The sequence below is a fragment of the Triturus cristatus genome, chromosome 2_1, assembly GCF_964204655.1.
Source record: "Triturus cristatus chromosome 2_1, aTriCri1.1, whole genome shotgun sequence".
In the NCBI taxonomy this organism is placed as follows: Eukaryota; Metazoa; Chordata; class Amphibia; order Caudata; family Salamandridae; genus Triturus; species Triturus cristatus.
The window spans coordinates 1,048,649,734-1,048,669,338 of NC_140581.1; the positions used below are offsets into that span (position 1 = coordinate 1,048,649,734).

General features: G+C 43.6%; 1 protein-coding gene across 2 annotated transcripts in view; it reads left to right on the forward strand.

Annotated features, from left to right (window-relative positions):
• Positions 1 to 19,605, forward strand: part of GAR1 (GAR1 ribonucleoprotein) — a 70,102-nt gene that overhangs the window by 49,406 nt on the left and 1,091 nt on the right. For both annotated transcript variants that reach the window (XM_085635636.1, XM_085635642.1), the window contains exons 5-6: positions 5,479 to 5,623; positions 14,983 to 15,057. In XM_085635636.1, coding sequence (XP_085491762.1) covers positions 5,479 to 5,623; positions 14,983 to 15,057 — 220 coding nt within the window. The remainder of the gene's footprint in view (positions 1 to 5,478; positions 5,624 to 14,982; positions 15,058 to 19,605) is intronic.

The following is a 19,605-nucleotide window of genomic DNA, read 5'->3' on the forward strand; positions in this document are numbered from 1 at the left end:
AATGACTTCCAGATGCAGCCGGGCTCAAACTTGTCTCCACCCTACAAGATTGGCGGAAAAATCTCCCATTTTCTCAAAAATTGGCAAACGATAACTACGGACCGATGGGTCCTTCAATTAATACAATTCGGCCATTCCCTGGAATTCACACAAATTCCTCCTCAAACTCCTCCCCGCCAAAGGGCTCACAAAAACCTACGCCCATTACTCCAAGAAATAAAGATTATGCTTCTAAAGGGAGCTATAGAAAAAGTTCCCCTCAGCCAACGAGGGAGAGGGTTCTACTCCCATTTCTTTCTCATCCGAAAGAAAGAGAAGAAATGGAGACCCATATTGGACCTCAGAAATCTCAACAAATTTCTGAAAAAACAGTCGTTTCGAATGATTACCATACAGGAGGTTTTGCATTTACTCAACGCAAACGACTACATGGTGTCGGTGGACCTTCAAGACGCCTATTTTCATGTCCCAATACACCGCAACCACAAGAAGTTCCTGCGTTTCATGGTGGCGGGCAGGCATTACCAGTTTCGGGTTCTGCCATTTGGGCTCAAATCGGCGCCACGCATTTTCACCAAATGCCTAGCACCAGTGGCGGCGTACCTACGCCGGTTCCACCACCAAGTCTTCCCGTATTTAGACGACTGGCTTATCAAGTCCCCATCACAAGAAGGCGTGATAAGTTCTTCCAACGCTTGTCTGACACTCTTCGAGTCACTGGGGCTCACTCTCAACCACGACAAATCTGTCCTGCAACCATCCCAATGCATGCAATTTTTGGGAGCCACACTAGACACCATCCACAGGAAAGCATTCCCGTCACAGGAACGCCAGGACAAACTTCAATCTCTGGCACTCCAGGTAATGACAAGAAAGACACTCTCGGTGCGCCTCTTCAAATCCCTCCTCGGGATGATGTCTTCCTGCATTCTTTTAATCCCACATTTCCGCTTGCGGATGCGACCCCTACAAGAGGCTCTGTCGAACCAGTGGATCCAGTGTACAGGGTCTTTCGACGACGTCATCCAAGTAACCCCGGCGATCAAACAGGCTCTGCAATGGTGGGTTTGCCCCAAGAACCTTTCGCAAGGCTTGCCTTTCTTGCTTCCTGCTACTCCTCATATAATCACCACGGACGCTTCCTTAGAAGGCTGGGGAGCTTTCCTTCAGGAGCTACAGATAAGCGGAAAGTGGTCCCTTTCGGAAAAAATGCTTCATATCAACCTTTTAGAGCTCCGAGCAGTCTACCTAGCTCTAGTGGCTTTCCTCCCGAGGATAAAGAACTCAGTAGTGCTTGTCCGGACAGACAACACCACGACAATGCACTACCTGAACAAGCAGGGAGGGACTCGTTCACTGACACTTTCGCGCGAATCGCAGAAAATCTGGAACTGGCTGCTCCGCCACAACATCTCTCTCCGAGCAGATTATGTTCCAGGCACCCACAATGTGTTGGCAGATTATCTAAGCAGGAGGCAGGCAGCGTGCCACGAGTGGGAGCTGGATCAGCAGGTCCTCAACAATATCTTCGCCCAATGGGGCACACCTCAGCTGGACCTATTCGCCACCCAACGCAACGCCAAATGCCAATACTTTGCAAGCTGGCATCCCCAACCAGGATCCCTGGGGAATGCCTTTTCGATAGCATGGTGCAACGTCTTTGCATACGCCTTTCCGCCATTTCCCCTGATCCCCAGGGTACTACGGAAGATGAAGGCGGAGCCTTGCACTTTGATATTGGTAGCCCCAGCTTGGCCACGCCAACACTGGTTCTCGGAACTTCACCTCCTCTCCCAGGAACCTCCGATCAGGCTGAAAACGTTTCCATCTCTTCTGACGCTCAGCGATCAGCAGATTCAACATCCGGATCTAGCCTCTCTCAGGTTATCAGCTTGGCTCCTGAGTTCAGAGAGTTTCGGGGCCTAGACATTCCTCCAGACTGCAGGCGAATTCTAGCTCGAGCTCGAGCAGATAGTACCAACAAGACCTATTCACTCAAGTGGAAAAGATTCTGTATCTGGTGTAAGACGAATAAGTTGCATCCTTTCTCTTCCACCCCAGGACAAGTCTTACCCTACCTTTTACATCTAGCAGAATCTGGTCTTGCTCATGCCTCCATTAAAGTTCACCTAGCTGCAATCTCACGTTTCAGAAGATCTTCTTCCGGCCCCTCTTTATGGTCTCATAGACTCATCAAACAATTCATGAAAGGACTGTTTCGCACATTCCCTCCAGTAAAGCCTGTTCCACCGGCCTGGCACCTTAACATAGTTCTAGCTCAACTAATGAAGCACCCGTTTGAGCCCATCCACAGAGCTGACCTTAAATTTGTTTCCTGGAAGGTGGCACTTCTACTAGCTCTTACCTCGGCAAGGCGAGTGGGAGAGCTCCAAGCATTCTCTATCCAGGACCCATTCCTGCAATTCAAAAAGGATAGAGTCCTTCTCCGCACAAATCCAGCTTTCATCCCCAAGGTTCCATCTCACTTCCACCTCAACGAACCTATTGTTTTACAATCATTCTTCCCAAATCCACAAACAGTGGCGGAACGAACTCTACATTCACTAGACATTCAACGTTGCTTGAAATTTTACATTGAGAGAACGAAATCTTTTCGAAAATCAAATCAGCTATTCATAGCCTACAGCAGACCTCGACGAGGGCTTCCGCTCACAAAACAGAGCATTTCCCGCTGGATTTCTTCGGCCATTTCTTTCTGTCACCAACAGGCAGGACGTCCGTTGAGAACAACGGTCCGTGCCCACTCCACAAGGGCCATGTCTACTTCCATGGCTCTTTTTGCTGGGGTGCCCATTGTGGACATTTGTAGAGCGGCCACATGGAAGACGCCGCATACCTTCACCAAGCATTACTGCCTGGATGCGGAGATCATGAAGGATGCGTCAGTGGGTCAAGCGGTACTACGTCATCTTTTTAAATAGAGGTGAGCCCTTTCTTTCATCCCACCATCCTCAGTTTATGCACATTTCGCACTATAATGTATGCTTTACTTATTCATTGCTTTACGGTAGCACTGTTGTTTATCTCGGATAGATGTGGTTATCTAATACCTGTATGTTATCCATATCTTTCGAAATGTGCTTTATTCACTGCTTGCTACTCTGATTCAGGCATGTGAATCTATGAAAGATACCCTAATACTGGATAAGGAACGCGTTACTTACCTGTAACTGCGGTTATCCAGTATTGGTATCTTTCATAGATTCACATGCAACCCACCCGCCTCCCCTGGAAGGGCTCTCTCGGATCTCTCGGTATACAGCTGCTTAGCACTGTGCTCACGAAAATCTGAGGGACTAGAGCTCCTACCAGGAAGGTTCTAGAGGGTGGTGTTAGCTGATTGGCTCTGGCCAAAATTTGGTCCTTTTTACATAAGGACGTGGATAGCTTACTAAGCTAAGGCCTCTGAGGCCTATGACTGTCTTATGTCTTCTGGACATTACTTTGTTATTTACCGGTGACTCCCATTCCCGACGACGGGGAATGATTCAGGCATGTGAATCTATGAAAGATACCAATACTGGATAACCGCAGTTACAGGTAAGTAACGCGTTCCTTATTTTTTTTAAAAATGCAAATTTTGATAGTCAAATAAAAAGATGGCTGAACTGATCTGGATCCTAGCAGACGTGTACATTATCTCCGGCTTAAATATGTACATTACTCCAAAAACAAGGTTTAAAGTAATGTTATAGTTAGGTGCTAAGACCTTAACTCATGTTAATAAAAACAAAAGAGAAGAAATGCACTGAAAAAGGCAACACTTAAAATTGTCCTAGTGAAGGATTGGAACAAGGCACAAGCTAGTATTAAAAAGAAATAAAAACACTAAAAGTCACTAAATTACTTATGTTCAAGTATAGTGGAATAGCTGTAACTTGCAACTCATCATACACTGCTTATGAGCTCACATATTACATCACCGATATGGTAAATGAGATAATTCATGACATCACTCATAACATCTCAGTCTTAACCTCCAGCCAAACCATGCATACGATCTGCATCAGGATTTTGATTCCTTGCCTATGCTCTTGCAAGGCCATGCACCCAACCCTTCACAAGCATCAAACTTCCACAGCACACTATTTTCAGCCACACATAGGGCATGTTTGACGCATGGTTTAGCCTGTGGCCTGTAGCACATTGTCAAAATCATTAACTGATCTCATTAGTAATTTCAACAATATTTGTATATAAGCATAATCAGTGATTTCTACAATGACGCTATTTCCTATGTCCTAACCGATGTATATAAGGTCATTAGCACTACATGATGGGGCATAAGTTGGAGTTGGTTCACTAAAATATAGCAGGCTCATTTCATCGGTTATTGGGCTTATTAACGTTGCTACATATCTAATTCCAAAACCTAAATGTTACGCCACTAAAACAGTTTTATTGTTTTTCTGTGCAAAAAAACTTGCCACCACCAAAGCTTGAGTGCCATGTGCTTGCAATCAAAATGTACATTTAAGTAAATTCACTAGTGTTGCATGTTATCGTTTGGCTAGAAGATTTTTATAAGTTTCACAACCTTGTTTTGCTCCACTTTCTTTATTATTTTTTGTGAAGGAGGAAAGAATAATTCACCACCTACCCAAAAGCTCAAATTGCAAATAGCTATACTTTTACAAAATCTCTTATTGACTTTGAGAGCAACTTTTAAAAAAATGGAAAATAAATCACCATTAAGTGGGCACACAAAGTGGAGACAAATGGGGGGAAAAAATATTTAAAGTTAAAATAGCACACTAAGCCGACTTTGTGATTGAGGAGAAAGGAACATTTTTTAGGTGGATGTGAACCCGTTGCCCGTGCTTTGTACAGTCACTCAACGTGAAGGGATGCAGTGGGTAAAGTGAGCTGCACCTTTTACCATGCTGCAGTGGAAAGAAGCGGAATGTCAATTGCTGTTTACCTGCTGACCTGAAGCCTTTCTTTGTATGTACATTATGGATGAATGTCAGGTAAAACAACTGATGTTGTCTCCAAGGTAAAGCTTAAAATGAGCAGGGCCTGGATGCTGAGCAACACTGATATTTTTCTGTTGGGTGCATGATAAAGTTACCTTGTCCTTAAACAAAAACTCTTCAGTTGTTGTGTCATTCCTCGCTACTGCTTTAGTTAGATGTTTGCTTCTTTGGTGATGTGTATTTTAAGCATGTGAATCCATAAACTATTCCATGCTTCAGAAGACCATTATTCTCCTTTAATGCTGCAGACTTTTAATTTTACAATTGTATGCACCAGCCCTTACCTTTCCTTCAGAAAAAGGTCCGTACAGAATTACTTCTGCTTCAGCTGGTATTTGTTTTTGGGGACACCGTTGTGGCTCTTTGATAGATAGTATAATGTTGTAAGCCACAAACGAACGGTACACTAATGACACTGAACCATTAGAGGCATGTACCTTTTCATTTCAATACATTCTTATTCGCTCTTTAATCTTTGCAGTTTTACATAGATCCGATGAAATTGCTGCCCTTGCAAAGATTTCTACCTCAGCCCCCAGGACAAAGAGGTGGCCGTGGAGGAGGCAGAGGAGGCAGGGGAGGCGGACGAGGTGGAGGAAGGGGCGGTGGAAGAGGATTTGGTAGAGGTAAGCTCTTTCATGGTCTGAATGGTATTGGCAAAGATGCATCTTTTATATGCTCAATCTCATGCCTGTCAGTGACTTTGTGTTTCCTGAATTGTTTACTGCTGCATTCTTAATACTGCAAATTCGCCACCAAAGAAGAGCTTAGTCTCTCCTCTTATTTGAAAATCTTGGAACGCAGTTTAATTCTTCAATCATCAGAGCTGTTATAAAACATCTTGTTGGACAACACCACTTGGAAAATTAACTGGTGTGATTAATATGACATAGGAAATCAGGTTAGTTGAAAAGCCAGAATGTGTGCAACATTACGGTTGCCTGTGAAACTGTGTACATTCAACTAATTCTATAAACTGAATGGTGTACACGGAAGCCACCTTCAAAGAAAAGCATTTAACATGGACATTATCATACACTGTAAAAATTACCCATTCGTTAAAAGTCCCTCACTGTAGGAAGCTGTCTCTTTATATGGTGCACCAAAAAGAGGTACACTGTATAAAGATTCAAGGCAAAACCCAGTTGGCATACAGAGGCACAAATGATAACAAATGCGCCTTTTTGTGGTAGTGTAGGCGAGACGTTGGGCATTTCAGAGGGTAATGTTAAGTATTTATTGCGCACACAACTGCAGTGAGTGAGACACACTCAATAAAAATTAACACATACTTTTATATGACTTTAGATACTAAGATCAGCAAACTGGTAAAGTACTTTTGAAGTAATTAATTTTTACACTTTTCAAAAGTAGACATCTTGCAATTTTTTGGAGTGGTAATGTTATCCTATGGGGGAAAACGTTCTGCATTCGGGCACCTGGCTGCGACTTATCGGACTGTTCTCCTGGACTTCAGGTGAGTATGGGGCAGTGTCCAAAGCAGCACCAGCGGGTCACTTTGGCAGCACTGGGGTGGCCAGGTACAGAGGTGCATCACAGCATCAGGTGCCCCATTCACTTTAATGGAAATCACTATGGCCGTAAAGAGGCTGCGGGAAGGGACTGGGGGGCTAGTCCGGGTGAACCCACAGGGGAGGTGTCAGTCCTTAGAATACTTGGGTACGTAGGAGCACCATTGGTCCACTTCTCCTCGGGCTGTGGGGCTCAGATGCAGTGGTGTCTTATGGCATCGTGCGTGCTGGAGCCACTCGTGGTTGGAGGGGGAGTGCAGCAAGAGGCTGCAGGCGGCCACTGGAAATCTGGCCAAATCCAAAGATGGCACGTCACCTCCCTCTGACTCAAGGTGAGGGTGCAGAGGTTCCTTGAGATGTCAGGTGGAGGTGGACGTGGGCTCACTCTTTTGTCTTGAGTTTCTGCAGAAGGGGGCCAACAGGACAGCTGGGAAACACACGTTGTGTGGCTCTTTGTCCCTGAAGTCCCGCGACGTACAGGTTGGTCTTCCTCGACGTTTGTGTCTGGTCTGGACACAACAAGCCATGGCTAGTGCAAGGGGAACCGGAACCACAGGTATTGGTGTTTTGTGGATTCGGTTTGTCCTAGTATCCCCATGCTTGGAGGGAGGACAGGTCTGACCTGTAGGAGCACGGCGCCTCTTCCTGGGAGGCTGCTTAGTCTGTAGTCCTGGTAAGCGGCAGGATGATGAACAGGGCCTTGCTTCTTTGGTGCCTGTGGCTGCCGGGAGTAGCTCCTCTATTCCAAGTGAGTTCCTTTGGCGCTTGGCGAATCACTGGTAGCCCTCTGGGTTTCTTGGAGTCTGAACAGCAGCAGGACAAGTCAGTTGCACCACGAGGATCAAGTGCAGCCGGCATGTTGGCAGGATTGGCGCCAAGTCAGTTGAGCTTCTCTGTTCTCGGGTCAGCAGTCTTTTGTTCACTCCTTCTTTGTGTTCTTCTGAAATCTGAGTTACTGGAATCGGGGTGCCACCTAAATACTGTATTTAGGGGCATTACAGGGAGTGTCAAGGTGGTAGCCAATGGGCTACTTACCTTTAGGGTGACTGCACCCTCTATATGACCACTTCCTGTGGGAAGTGGACATAACCCTGACCTTAGTGGAGGTGTATGGGACAAGGTTCAAGGCAGCACCAGCAGGTCACTTCAGGCGGCACTGGGGCATCTGGTGCAGAGGTTCTTCAGTGTTGGGTGCCCTATTTACTTTAATGGAGATCAGTCCAGTGGGAAAGAGCTACAAGCAGGAACCCACAGATGGACTTAGTGCTTGAGATGCTCGAGCACGTAGGGAGACTGTTGGTCCTCCTCGGGCTCTGGGGCCCGGGTGCAGTGGTGTCTTTTGGCATCTGGACGTTTGCTGGAGTCACTCGCGGTCGGAGGGGGCCTGTACAAAGGGGCTGCACGCAGCGACAAAGTCCAGGCTGGCCAGACCCAAGGATGGACTCTGCTCTTGTAGGTCTCAAGATCCTATAGGCACCGTCACCCCCCTTGGTCTTGCGCAGTGGGTCGCAGGTGCAGAGGTGCTTTGAGGTGTCTGGTGGCGGCGGTCAGGGACACGCTCTTTGTCTTGGGTTTCTGCAGAAGAGAGCCAACAGGACAGCAAGGACACTCTTGTTGTGGATCTCACTGTCCCTGAAGTCCCTCGACGGGCAGGTCTGTCTTTCTCGGTGTTGGTGTCTGGTCTGGACACAACAAGCCCTGGCTACTGCAAGGGGTCCGGTACCCCAGGTATTGCTGTTGTGCAGCTCCTGCTGGTCCTGGCACCCCACACTTGGAGGGAAGACAGATCTGACCTGCAGTATCACGGCTACTTCTTCCTGGTCGGCTGCTGCATCTGTAGTCCTGGTAATCGGCAGGACGGTGACCGGGCTTTGGTGCTTGCGGCTGTAGATGATTAGCTCCTCTACTCCTAGTGAGTTTCTTTGAGGGTTGGCAAAGCACTGGCAGCCCTCTTCTTGGAGTCTGTACAGCGGCAGGATGATTCGGTTGCTCCACAAGAGTCTGGTGCAGCAGGCAGGCTGGCAGGGTTGACGCCAAGTCAGTCTTGCTCCTCTGTTCACGGGTCAGCAGTCGTCTTTGTCCACTTTGTGTTCGTCAAAATCTGACATCAGGGATGCCACCTCAATACTGTATTTAGGGGCGTTACAGAGTGTGTCAGGTAGTAGCCAATAGGCTGCTTACCGTTAGGGTGACTACACCCTCTATATGAGCACTTCCTGTGGAAAGTGGGCATAACTCTGACCCAGCGTACCTAATTCCACCAAAACAAAGATGGTGGATTTTTCCTAGTAGTGTGCAAATCAGGTAGCCCACTTTAGGAGTGGTACTAGCTTGAGGGTGAACACACCTCCTGACCAGCTAATTTTCACTCCTGTCCTGGTGCCAAACGGGCCCAGGGCAGAGGGTTGGCATTTTACCTGTCTGGGGAAACCTTGGATCACATATCAAAGGCGGCAGAAGCCTTTGAAGCCTCTTGCCTTGAAATGCTGTTTTATTTGCCTTCCTTGAGGAGGTGTAAATACCCCCCGCCAGTGTAGGCATTGTTTCTGACCTCTGAAAGCATTGCTTTAATCTCCTAGGAGGTCAGAAACTAACTAGTCTGTGGTGGCAGGCTGTACTGGACCAGCAGCCAGCACACTAGAGGGCTACTAGGCTTCAGGGGGTACCTCTAAGGTACCATCTGGGTGCATGTATTACATCTATCGCTGGAATCAGTGTGGGTTCATTAATAAGGTGTTTGATACCAAACTTAGGTTTCAGTAAAGCCATTATATAGTTGGGAAACTTTCTGACTAGTGCATACCACAAGAGGGTTTCCTTCCCTGTTCACTTGCACTGTCCGTAATTGAACTGGCCAGCACAGGGGCATATCTGCTAATGCAGATATGTCCTCATATATAATATAATCCACACTGCCCTAGGGCTTTACGGCCTGCTGAAGGGGTGACTTAACAAATATTTCATGCAGTTTTAGGGGACATGGCACGCAGGTGTGTCATGTCATGTTTTCACTTTTTAGAGCACCTTTTCACGCAGCCTGCAGTGGCTGTCGGTAGGAGTTTGGTGCTGGTTCCCTTAGGGTGGTACAAGATGTGCTGCAACTCTTACCCTATTTAGTACCTATGCCTTAGGTACCACTTACTAGGGACTTGCAGAGTTGGTAAAGGCCTCTTCCTTTGGGGATCAAGTATTTATTTTTTTAATGTAAAGTAAGATATAATTTCAATTCCTAACTATAAAGTCACTTTAACGCTTGGGTTTTTTCAGTGCACATATATTTATATATAATGCTTTTAATTACTACTTTTTATATTCACAAACTATAGAACAAAACAAAATCTTTTTTTAAATCAGATTACAGTGCATTATTGCCATATATAATACAGTCAAGGCTGGCCTGTTACCATTGCCAGTGCTGGTTTTCGGCAGGAGCCTGGAAGGTGCTTGAACTAGATGCAAACCAACTTTTAACTACCTTGCTGAAAATGTAGTCTCTGTACTTGATTCAGGGTTGATTTTGGAGGCACAGGTAATTGACTGTGAAGGTCCCTGCATTGGTTTACTTTTATCACACCAAATATACAAGGGGCTTGTCCAAGTACTCCTCCACTATCTGAGCTGTAAATATGCCCAAAAAACAAAAATGATGTGGAGGAACAAATATCCCAAGGATTCATAGTAGGGTACATTTAATTACTCCTATACACTGGTTCAAGGTCCCATAAAATTTACATGTATTTCAATAAGGTCACATCCATCGCGCATTCCAGGTCATAACCACAATTTATTTCTTTTAATTTCATATCTGGTTAAGACCAATCATCAATTTGTATGTCAACCTTGATCAACAAAATCCAAAGAAGATATATGCAGTATACATTTACAAAACATACAAAATTACACACAACAAAAATAGTCCTTTCCTAAACCCCAAATTTACCAAAAACGTGTCCGCTCCTTAAATACAATGCGATCCACTGTGAGGTAATCCTTAGCACCTTCGAGGTATCCTATCCACCTCGAAACGTTTGTGTGCTTGTCCGTTATTACGTTTTATTCAATATTTAACTGATTCCTCCTTCTCCAGTTGCGTTTCAGCCCTATTAGTTGGTCCTCATCAGGATTGGGGTACAAGGAACAACCTAAAGTACAATTTCACAATATATAAATCATATTACTATATTTCAAAATACCTACGGATAAAATACAAGGCTGTGCTGAAAAAACCTCAGCATGCTCCTAATAACACAAGTGAGTCTGGTGAGAGGGAATAAATCCAAAAGGCATTAAAACCCACACAAAAAGACACCAAACGTGTGCATGCCAATTCCATCATATCTAAAACAAGGAAAGATTCAGAGACCTTCAAAAATATAAGTGCATCCAACCACCAAGTGATAAAAACAAGTCAAAGATAGAAAAAGGGGGTCCTGTTAATTCCCAACCATGCTGTGAACCCTATTACTAAAACTCCTACTCCAAAAAGCCAACTATAAATATCGTCCTGCTGGAGGTGCAAAACACTTACTGCTAGATCCTATCGTAGAATTGCCGGAGTTTAAAAGAAAAGCAATTCCTTGTGTCGAAAGACGTCTTCTCAGTTGCTCGAATACTGCCACACTTCTAAGGCCAGAATAGAACAAAGCATGACCTACATCAGAAAACTATTAATGATATAACTATCTCATGCAAGCTCGTCGGGGTGTTGTGTTAAATAAATGTACATCCGGGAACGGGCTAATATCAGACCACAAAAGTGCTCGAAAAATTATTTTGGTATGGCTGCTGTAATGGAGTGGAGAAAACTCCTGTAAATCTGTATTCTCATGTAAGCGGAGGTAATGCCATTAAAAGAAAATCAAGACTCACCCCCACTTGTGCGCCTATCCGTATCACCACAGTCTACGCGTGAGCATGGAACGCTTCAGCCCGGACTCCATCGGCGTCTGGATTCAAACAGCGAGTAACCGGTTCATATCCGGAAAAGGACACATGGGCGTGAGACGGATAGAACTGGAAGAGTTACTTCCATTCAACCCGACCTCTCTAAAGGAAACGCTAGCTCCCTATAGTGGTTTCTGATTACCACTATGAAACAAGCATTTGCAATGCAATAGGTCTCGCATTTGCGAGAGTTTGAGCTATTGGCATTGTAAATGACAATGCCTTTTATTTATGTGTTTTGAAAAGCTGCAAGCTGTGCGTAAACACGCACTTTGTACTTCTAGTCCTTGCTTACGAGAAGCAAGGCTGGCAGTAAGAGGGGCAGTTATTGCCGGCCTTGCATCTTGTAAGCAAGGACTATAAGTGCAAAGTGCGCCCTCGCAGGTTTTCAAAACACAACAAAAAGGCATTGTCATTTGCAAAGCCAATAGCTCAAACTCTCGCAAATGCGAGACCTATTGCATTGCAAATGCTTGTTTCCCATTAAATCAAGTCGCCCCTGGTGGTAGCTTAAACTCACATGATCTTAGAAGAGGAAACATTAATTAGGATGGAAAATTATGCAAAACAACTTGCTGTAATCCATTTCCAAGACAATGGAAGAGCGCCACATAGTTCATGAAAGGAGTAGCAAATTGGTTGAAAAATCAAACTATCCTTCTGAAAAGCTACCACAATATCCCTCATATCTAAACCACTATAGTTGTAACTATGTGGCAGAGGTTTATAGTGGGAATACACCCTTTTTTGGATTTTTATATTGCGCCCACTCGACCTTGAAGGTATTGGAGCACTTTAGATGAACACCAGATTACATTACATTCACTTTTAGGCACGGCGAGATTCAATGATTTGCCTCCCGTCTAGACGCGAACCCTGTCCACCAGCTTCTACGTAGACCACTCTAGCCTTTACGCCACTTGGGGGCATATTATCAAGCCAGGCGATAAAGTTATCGCCGCTTTAGCGCCAGAAAACTGCCGCTAAAACGGCGATAATGGGCTAGATAATATGCTCTATGGAATTCCAATTGAAGCCCATGTTAAATGTGAACGGCGTCTAACATGGGCTTCAATTAGAATTCCATAGAGCATATTATCAAGCCCATTATCACCGTTTTAGCGGCAGTTTTCTGGCGCTAAAACGGCGATAATTGTATCGCCTGGCTTGATAATATGCCCCTAAGAACGTTAATGTCAGTAACAGAGAAGAATCTAACATAGCGAATAACACCCTGAAACAAATGTGCCCGTAGGCAAGCAAAATAGATCGAGACTGCTTTCCTGTCAAGCGGCACTTTGATGAACAGCATTGTAAACGTGCAATAAATTAAATCTACAACGTTTAGGTGTTCTCTTAAGAACCTCTGGGGTCGGGCACTAGCTGTGTTAAGGCTCTTTAGGCAGTTCTGCAGATCATTTTCGTTCAGCTGCACTGTCATCCTTCATAAACAGAAACCCACATATGAAGCGCTGGTGACTCTAGTGGTGTTGTGAATATCCGGTCCGGCTGTAAACAAACAGCTTGGATAGTGGTTTCTTGCGCGGACAGAAGTTGATATTGGATAGATAGGACACCGCTTCAGAATAAGGGAAACTAAAGGATACCCAATTGCTGCATTAATATTCCAAGCATTGTTAAAACCAACCTAAAGTAAATCAAAACAAAGCGCTTTGGCCCGGCCAGCGCTGACGCGCCATAGAGCTCTGTTGATTAACTTTAATCAATGATGCATAGCAGTGCGTGCTGCTGTGCAATAGGACTTTAAAGAGTGGGGTAAGGGTTAGCAGTGGCAACAACAAGAGGGAGGAGAGTGGTAAACAAATGCTGTGCTGCGGGAGGCGGCGGTTGTTTTAAGAAGAATGGACTGTGGGAGGAGAGTATCCTGGACGCCTGACAGCCGCCGACGCGAATGGCCAGTTTTGCATCCAGCCATGGTGGAGGCGGAGACCCTCCATTTGCAGCAGGAGCGCCTCCCCTGATGCGCAGACCCGTCTCAGCATAGCAAATCAACAAATGGTAGGGGGGTGTTTTAGGCTTGGCTAAAGCAGCATGAGGGAGCCGGAGGAGGGCAGGACGAGTGCATTCAAAAGCAAACACACAGCAGTACGATGTAGGAAGACAATCGGGGCTACAGGTACTCGAATGGAGTGTATGAAGAAAGTAAGCCCGGCGGAGCGTGGCGCGCGCGCGCGCTTGGGGGCGGGGGAGCGCATTCCAGGCGGGGGAGCGGACCCTTTGAAGTGCTCCCAAAAGGCGGATTGCATGGCGGCACGATGCGCGTGATTGTGCGCGTGCTAGCCATGCAATCTGCTTTTTGGGAGCACTTTTCAAACCCCCTTACAATAGTCTCGCTTTGCGATCGCTTTCGCGATAGCAAGGTCGAGACCTAAAAATGACTTAGTGACAGTGTCTCCACCACTGAATTCTCAAATTATAAATAAATAAGAAAAGGAATATAGAAATTGTGCATAAATAAATCTAAAAATTAAACATATATCCCATATTACAGCAATCCCATAATTAGCCTAGTGAGCAACAGTAAGGGAGATGATAAAACCAAGGTCCAAACGAAGTACTCATAAGTGAAATTAAAACGACAAGGTATAGTCCCAACTTTTAGTCTAATAAAGCACGATACTTATACACAGTAGGTTTATCTAAGAACATTATACTCGTATCCGTATACATTGGTAATACATTCTCCCATCAATGTTGTTCATTACATGGTGTACATTATTCCCAAATCAGTCAAGTGATTTCCTACAAATGTACTTCGTCATGCATGTGGGAAAAAGTATATGTATATATACAGTGGCTGGATCCCTCTTTGCTCCAATCCCCAATGTTTCAGACTCGAATCAATGCCCAAATTTCATCCCAGTCATTTAGACCGTGTACAGCGGTCTTCTACTTCTCAATCATCCTAGCCTCTTTTCTGTTAGGCTGAACTTGTAAGCCTGCCCGGTTGTTATGCTTAATGACCAGTAAGACTGACCATAAAATATCATTCTCATCATGGTTACATGCCTGGTAATGTTCAACCAACTGGGTGTTGCATTTCACCCTAGAATTATGTTGTAAAATGCTCATTTTAACTGGTTGTGTTGTCCGGCCTATATATGTCTTCCCACACGGGCATGTCACACAGTAAACATTTTTGGTGATACAGCTAGAATGGCACCGCAGTATTGAATCAATGATTCAGATTCTACATTTTAGGTTAAGCAGCACAGGCCTTGGTCTATCATCCTGTTCATCTTCTCCGATCAGCCTTTATCTGGTTTCAAAAAATGAACAGGCTATAATGTATCTTCCATTTTTTTGGCCTGAGACTTTGAAAGTTTACTTCACTCTTAAAATCATTACCCATGTAGCTGTTCCACGAGAGGCTTTCTGTTTTTTTTTTTTCCTTTAACAGAGTATTGTCATATCCTCAGATCTGTACCAACATTTTCCTATTTGTTAAACAAAATCTTTTATTATTCTAATGTGTGTTATTTTTCCAGGTGGCTTCAGAGGTGGAAGAGGAGGCGGTGGAGGTTTCAGAGGCAGAGGTGGAGGTGGTGGTCGTGGATTCAGAGGTATGTATGACACTGTAGTACAGATTGTTCATTTGATAGCTATTGGAGTAGTATGCTCCTCTAACCAAAGTCTGGCCCTTTCCTGACATGATTCCTGCTGGCCCATGGCCTTACACATCAGTGAACTGATCTGCGACTCATACTACTTAGATCATCTGAGTCCTAGATTGCCATTTTAGAACCTATCCACAGGCTGTTTGTGTGGAAGATTATCAATTGCTCTTTTTAAATCAAAAGAGCATCCATCTCTCCTCAAAATCTATGGTGGCAAAATCGATATAATTTGACTTTTCCTTCTTTTAGTAAATTTATGATTACATATATCCTATAAATAAATGGCTTTCTGTATAGAACAATCCTCTCTTAATGGAAATCGGGACAACTTGAGGTCTGCCATGAACTTCCACGCCTCTATTCTGGGAAATCCAGAATTAGATGATTAGCTCACTGATCACCCAATTCTAGTGTTAACGATCCCTGGCCTAGGAGTAGCTTGACTTGCACACTGTTAGGTTGATCACTGAATGTTCTGATTCCATCTACGTCTACAGAAATAAGATTGCACTGGACTTTAATTTCAGATACAAGCATACATAATATTCAAGCCAACTACAAAGTCAAATAAATATTAAAAGCATGATCTATACAGAACACACAGGGTCTGGCGGTGTGAAGGGAGAAGCAAGAAAACAAGATTACTCCCATTGAGTGTCCAGAGCAAAAGAAAAAAAGTGCTTTGAATGTGGAAGGGTACAAGCTATCAAATCAAAAGAACAGTAAAAAAGGTATGCTCTGAGGGAGGCTCCACCACTGGAAGAGGAAGGAAATCCATTGAATAAGGAGAAATCAAATGAGAAAGACCAAAAAAAAAAACAACCAAAGCATGTCAGCAGGCTGACCTGAAGCACACCAAGTATTGGCATTGTTTACAATAGGTATTTCTAAAATAGACCGCTAAGCTGTAGGTGAGACATAAAGAGCCAAATAGCTGAGGGACCAACGCAGATGCTGCAGCGATCGATGTGTGACTCAGTATGCAACACCAGAACGAACCCAGTGAGACTTTCCATCTTATGAGTGTGATAATATGAGCACCACTTGTATAGGCATAAGTGGCACAGTTTGTCTTGTCAGAAATCTGCAGGCACTATGGACAAAGTTTTTTGTTAAGTCTACGTAAAAAAACCTGCATTGGCAATGCTAATAAGTCTGACTTTAAAGGAATGTTGCATGCTAATGTAAAGCATTGCAAGTAAATAGCATGGGAATAGATATGTATTTGTGTGGAAGCAAAGAACTGTAGAATAATATTGGTGCAGATTAAAAGGCCAGATTAGAGTTACACTGTTAAGCTAGACCTAAATATCCATGTTGGTTAATGACTGCCATTCTTCCATCAGTCTTGCTGTCAGAGAATTATCTAGTTATCTAAGACTCTTTAATAGCATTCTAATGTAGTGTACCCCTGGAAGTACAAGCTTAGGTAGCTGGATACAACACAGCTGCGTGAAGGGCAAGTACTTTTTTGTTGAGGCACACAACTTCTGCCTAGTCAAAACATGTACTCCTGACTCCCAATATGTGGGTGGATCCAAAGCCCCTCTTTATTTATGCTCACATAATTGGCAACAGCTGCGTTGTCAAGCCACACCATAAACAGGTGTGCGTCACTTCAATAAATAGTCAAATCAGAATTTGTGGGTTTTAACTAGAGTCCAAACAAATACCTTATAGCATTTTCTTTACAAGTGAGCAAAAGCAATAACATCTGGACAATACAGAAACCAAGGCCAATACTTTGTCGTGCTTACAAAATAACTTAACATTTGTAACTAATATGCTCTTAAGAAAGGTTTGCACATTCAGTGCCCAAGAATATCATATTCCACTCTTAATACTGAATAAAAATGAATGAAATCAATAATGTAATTTTCATTACCGTGCAACCTTTACTTTCACACTCTCACTTGCAGGTTCAGTAACTTTTTGCCGGCATCAGATATCCCAGGGATTTGCTTTATCATCCTAATGGAGAAGACAGCAACCTTTCACATATCTGATGTAATAACATCTACCATAAAAAAAAATCCATAAATACCCCTTCCATTTTGTGAATGTGAAATCTTGGTTCAAGAGTCCCAATGCGGGGGACTGGGCGACACCTTTATGAAAAGTATGTCTAATTTATATCTAAGGCAACTGAACAGGGGTTGAATGGAACTCAAAGCCACACAGTGCAAAATGTATTAACTGGGGAAAAAAGACATTCCAAGTTCACATTTACAGTGTATCTTAATTAAATGGAGGCTGTTCGCTCCCCTTTATGTGCAGTTCAGTGGAAACACATTTGAGAGACTAGGAATATGCCACCCTTTAGCCAAGCACTGGCATAGGCATGTGACTCGATTAAAATAAAATAAAAAGATAGCAATAGTAACATTCCACCCTCCTGGTAACTATGTTAGAAAACTGCACTGCCACATACTTGTTTTGGATTCAGCATCCTGGCTTATAACAACTGAGATTCTTTCAATTTATGAAAGACACCATGGTCCTACGTTTGTATTCCATCTGCTCAATTCTGAAGTTATTCTTTCTCTGTGCATCTAGTGTGACATCACATCATCTTTTGTTTGGAAATGCTTTTAATATATGGTGCATTTTTAACATTTTTAACATCACCTTCCTAGTCCTTTACAGGATCACTGTGTACTCCTCTTAATGTACATGTACGATCTCCAACTGAGACTTTTTTTTTCAGGGCTAGCCTTCGAGCTTCAATTATGCTACTTGACACATGCCCTGAAGTAGTCCCTTGTTGTGCAGGATGAAGCACATTGCATGGTGTATGCTTTATCACTTCACCAAGAACTATCCTGAAAGAAATTATTCTATGCCTGTAATCTTAATATGTGTGTGTGTATTACACATTCTATGAAGGATATGAGCGGAAGTGGAAATCAACATTGTTGTATTGGAGAAGACCTGTGTCATACCCTGTTGCTTCATTCAAATATTGATTTATTATATACACATTTATGTTCCATTTGTGCTGGTGGTTAGAGGTGATAGACACCAGCACTTATTTTTGGAGACCTGGAATTATCTTTCAACATCTGACTTTGACCAAAGGACAAGTGAGAAGCACAGAAAGGGAGACGTGAAATATAGGAAACCAGTGACCAAGGAAGAAATGGATGCGTAAAAAACCTGCAAGAGTGCGATAAGGAGCATGAAAATGTAGTGTGGTATAAAAAAAAGGCATGAGGTGGAATCAAAACTAGGCAGACTTGGTCTTCCTCAATACTGGCATTTGGTAAGAGAACTTTGGACCCCCCCCCCCCCCCCCTTTTTTTTTTATAAACAATTTCAACTGTGGAAAGCATTAGTGGTTACTGATCTTCACTAATGAAGAGAAACTCCAGGATATAAAAACAAATGCTAAGTTGTAAGTCTTTCATGGGGCATGCCATCCGGGTTAATGAAAAGAAATGTCAAAACATGAATTTGCTGGTTGACCCCTGGGTGCTGCATAAAATGGTAAAGGATAAGTTCAGTATGGCATTTGTCAATGGAAGCTTTTGACAAATGTGCACTTGGATCACAAATGTAGGCGTGCCTCCCAGCAGTAGAAGGGTTTATGGTGTCTCCTCAAGAAGATAAAGTATAAAAGTGGCCCAAGAGAACCTGCAGGATGCTGCCAGGTGTAGTAAGAGTATAGCAATCCTTCACATATGTTAAAATTAGTGTAACCTATCAATGAGCGCTACTGGGATACAAGCCTTTTATAACTTAATGGAGGGATATTTTTTAGTAGAAAACCCAAATGTCTACCCAAGGAATATGCATAATAAAAACTGTATGAATATCCACTAATGTATCTATGTAGCGCATACACACACACCCCCACACACCCTCCCACCCCGCCTTCACTGCACAAAAAGCAGTTGCATGAAAATCCATTTTTACAGAGAACTGTGAAGTTTTTTCCAACTTACAGAGAGTAATTCAGCAGACTTTCATTTCTACAGATGTTTTTTTAATCTTTAACTGTTTTTTTCCCCCCATGAATTCTGTCTTCTGAGCGATGCAGTGACTGTCCCACAAACCACTCTACCGGGTGCTACAATTCTTCATTCTTTAAGTAATAATCTGTTCATGAAAGGTACATTAATACTGGAAATTCTAATTCCAGTCAGTGCCCATTGGTAAGTGAACTTCTAAAATCACAGGTGCAGCTAACAACTGAACAGTCTCTTGCTCCCAGAGACAGAATGTTGGAGCACATTCAGTCAAATTGATTGAACAGCCTCAAAGCACATATGTTGCTTGCCAAACAGTATTTAAAATGGAGGGCTGGCAGCACTGCTGTACAGCTGAAAAATGGGCTACTGCTATGAAATCTGGCAATCATGATCTGTTTTAGGCTATTGTTGTGTGCTTTATTAATGTATGCTTTGTAGAGTTGGGCTCCTGTGAATAGCATGTTTCACCCTCCTCTCGAACACTTCTCCCTTGCTGCTCATTGAGTCATATAACGCTGTGAGT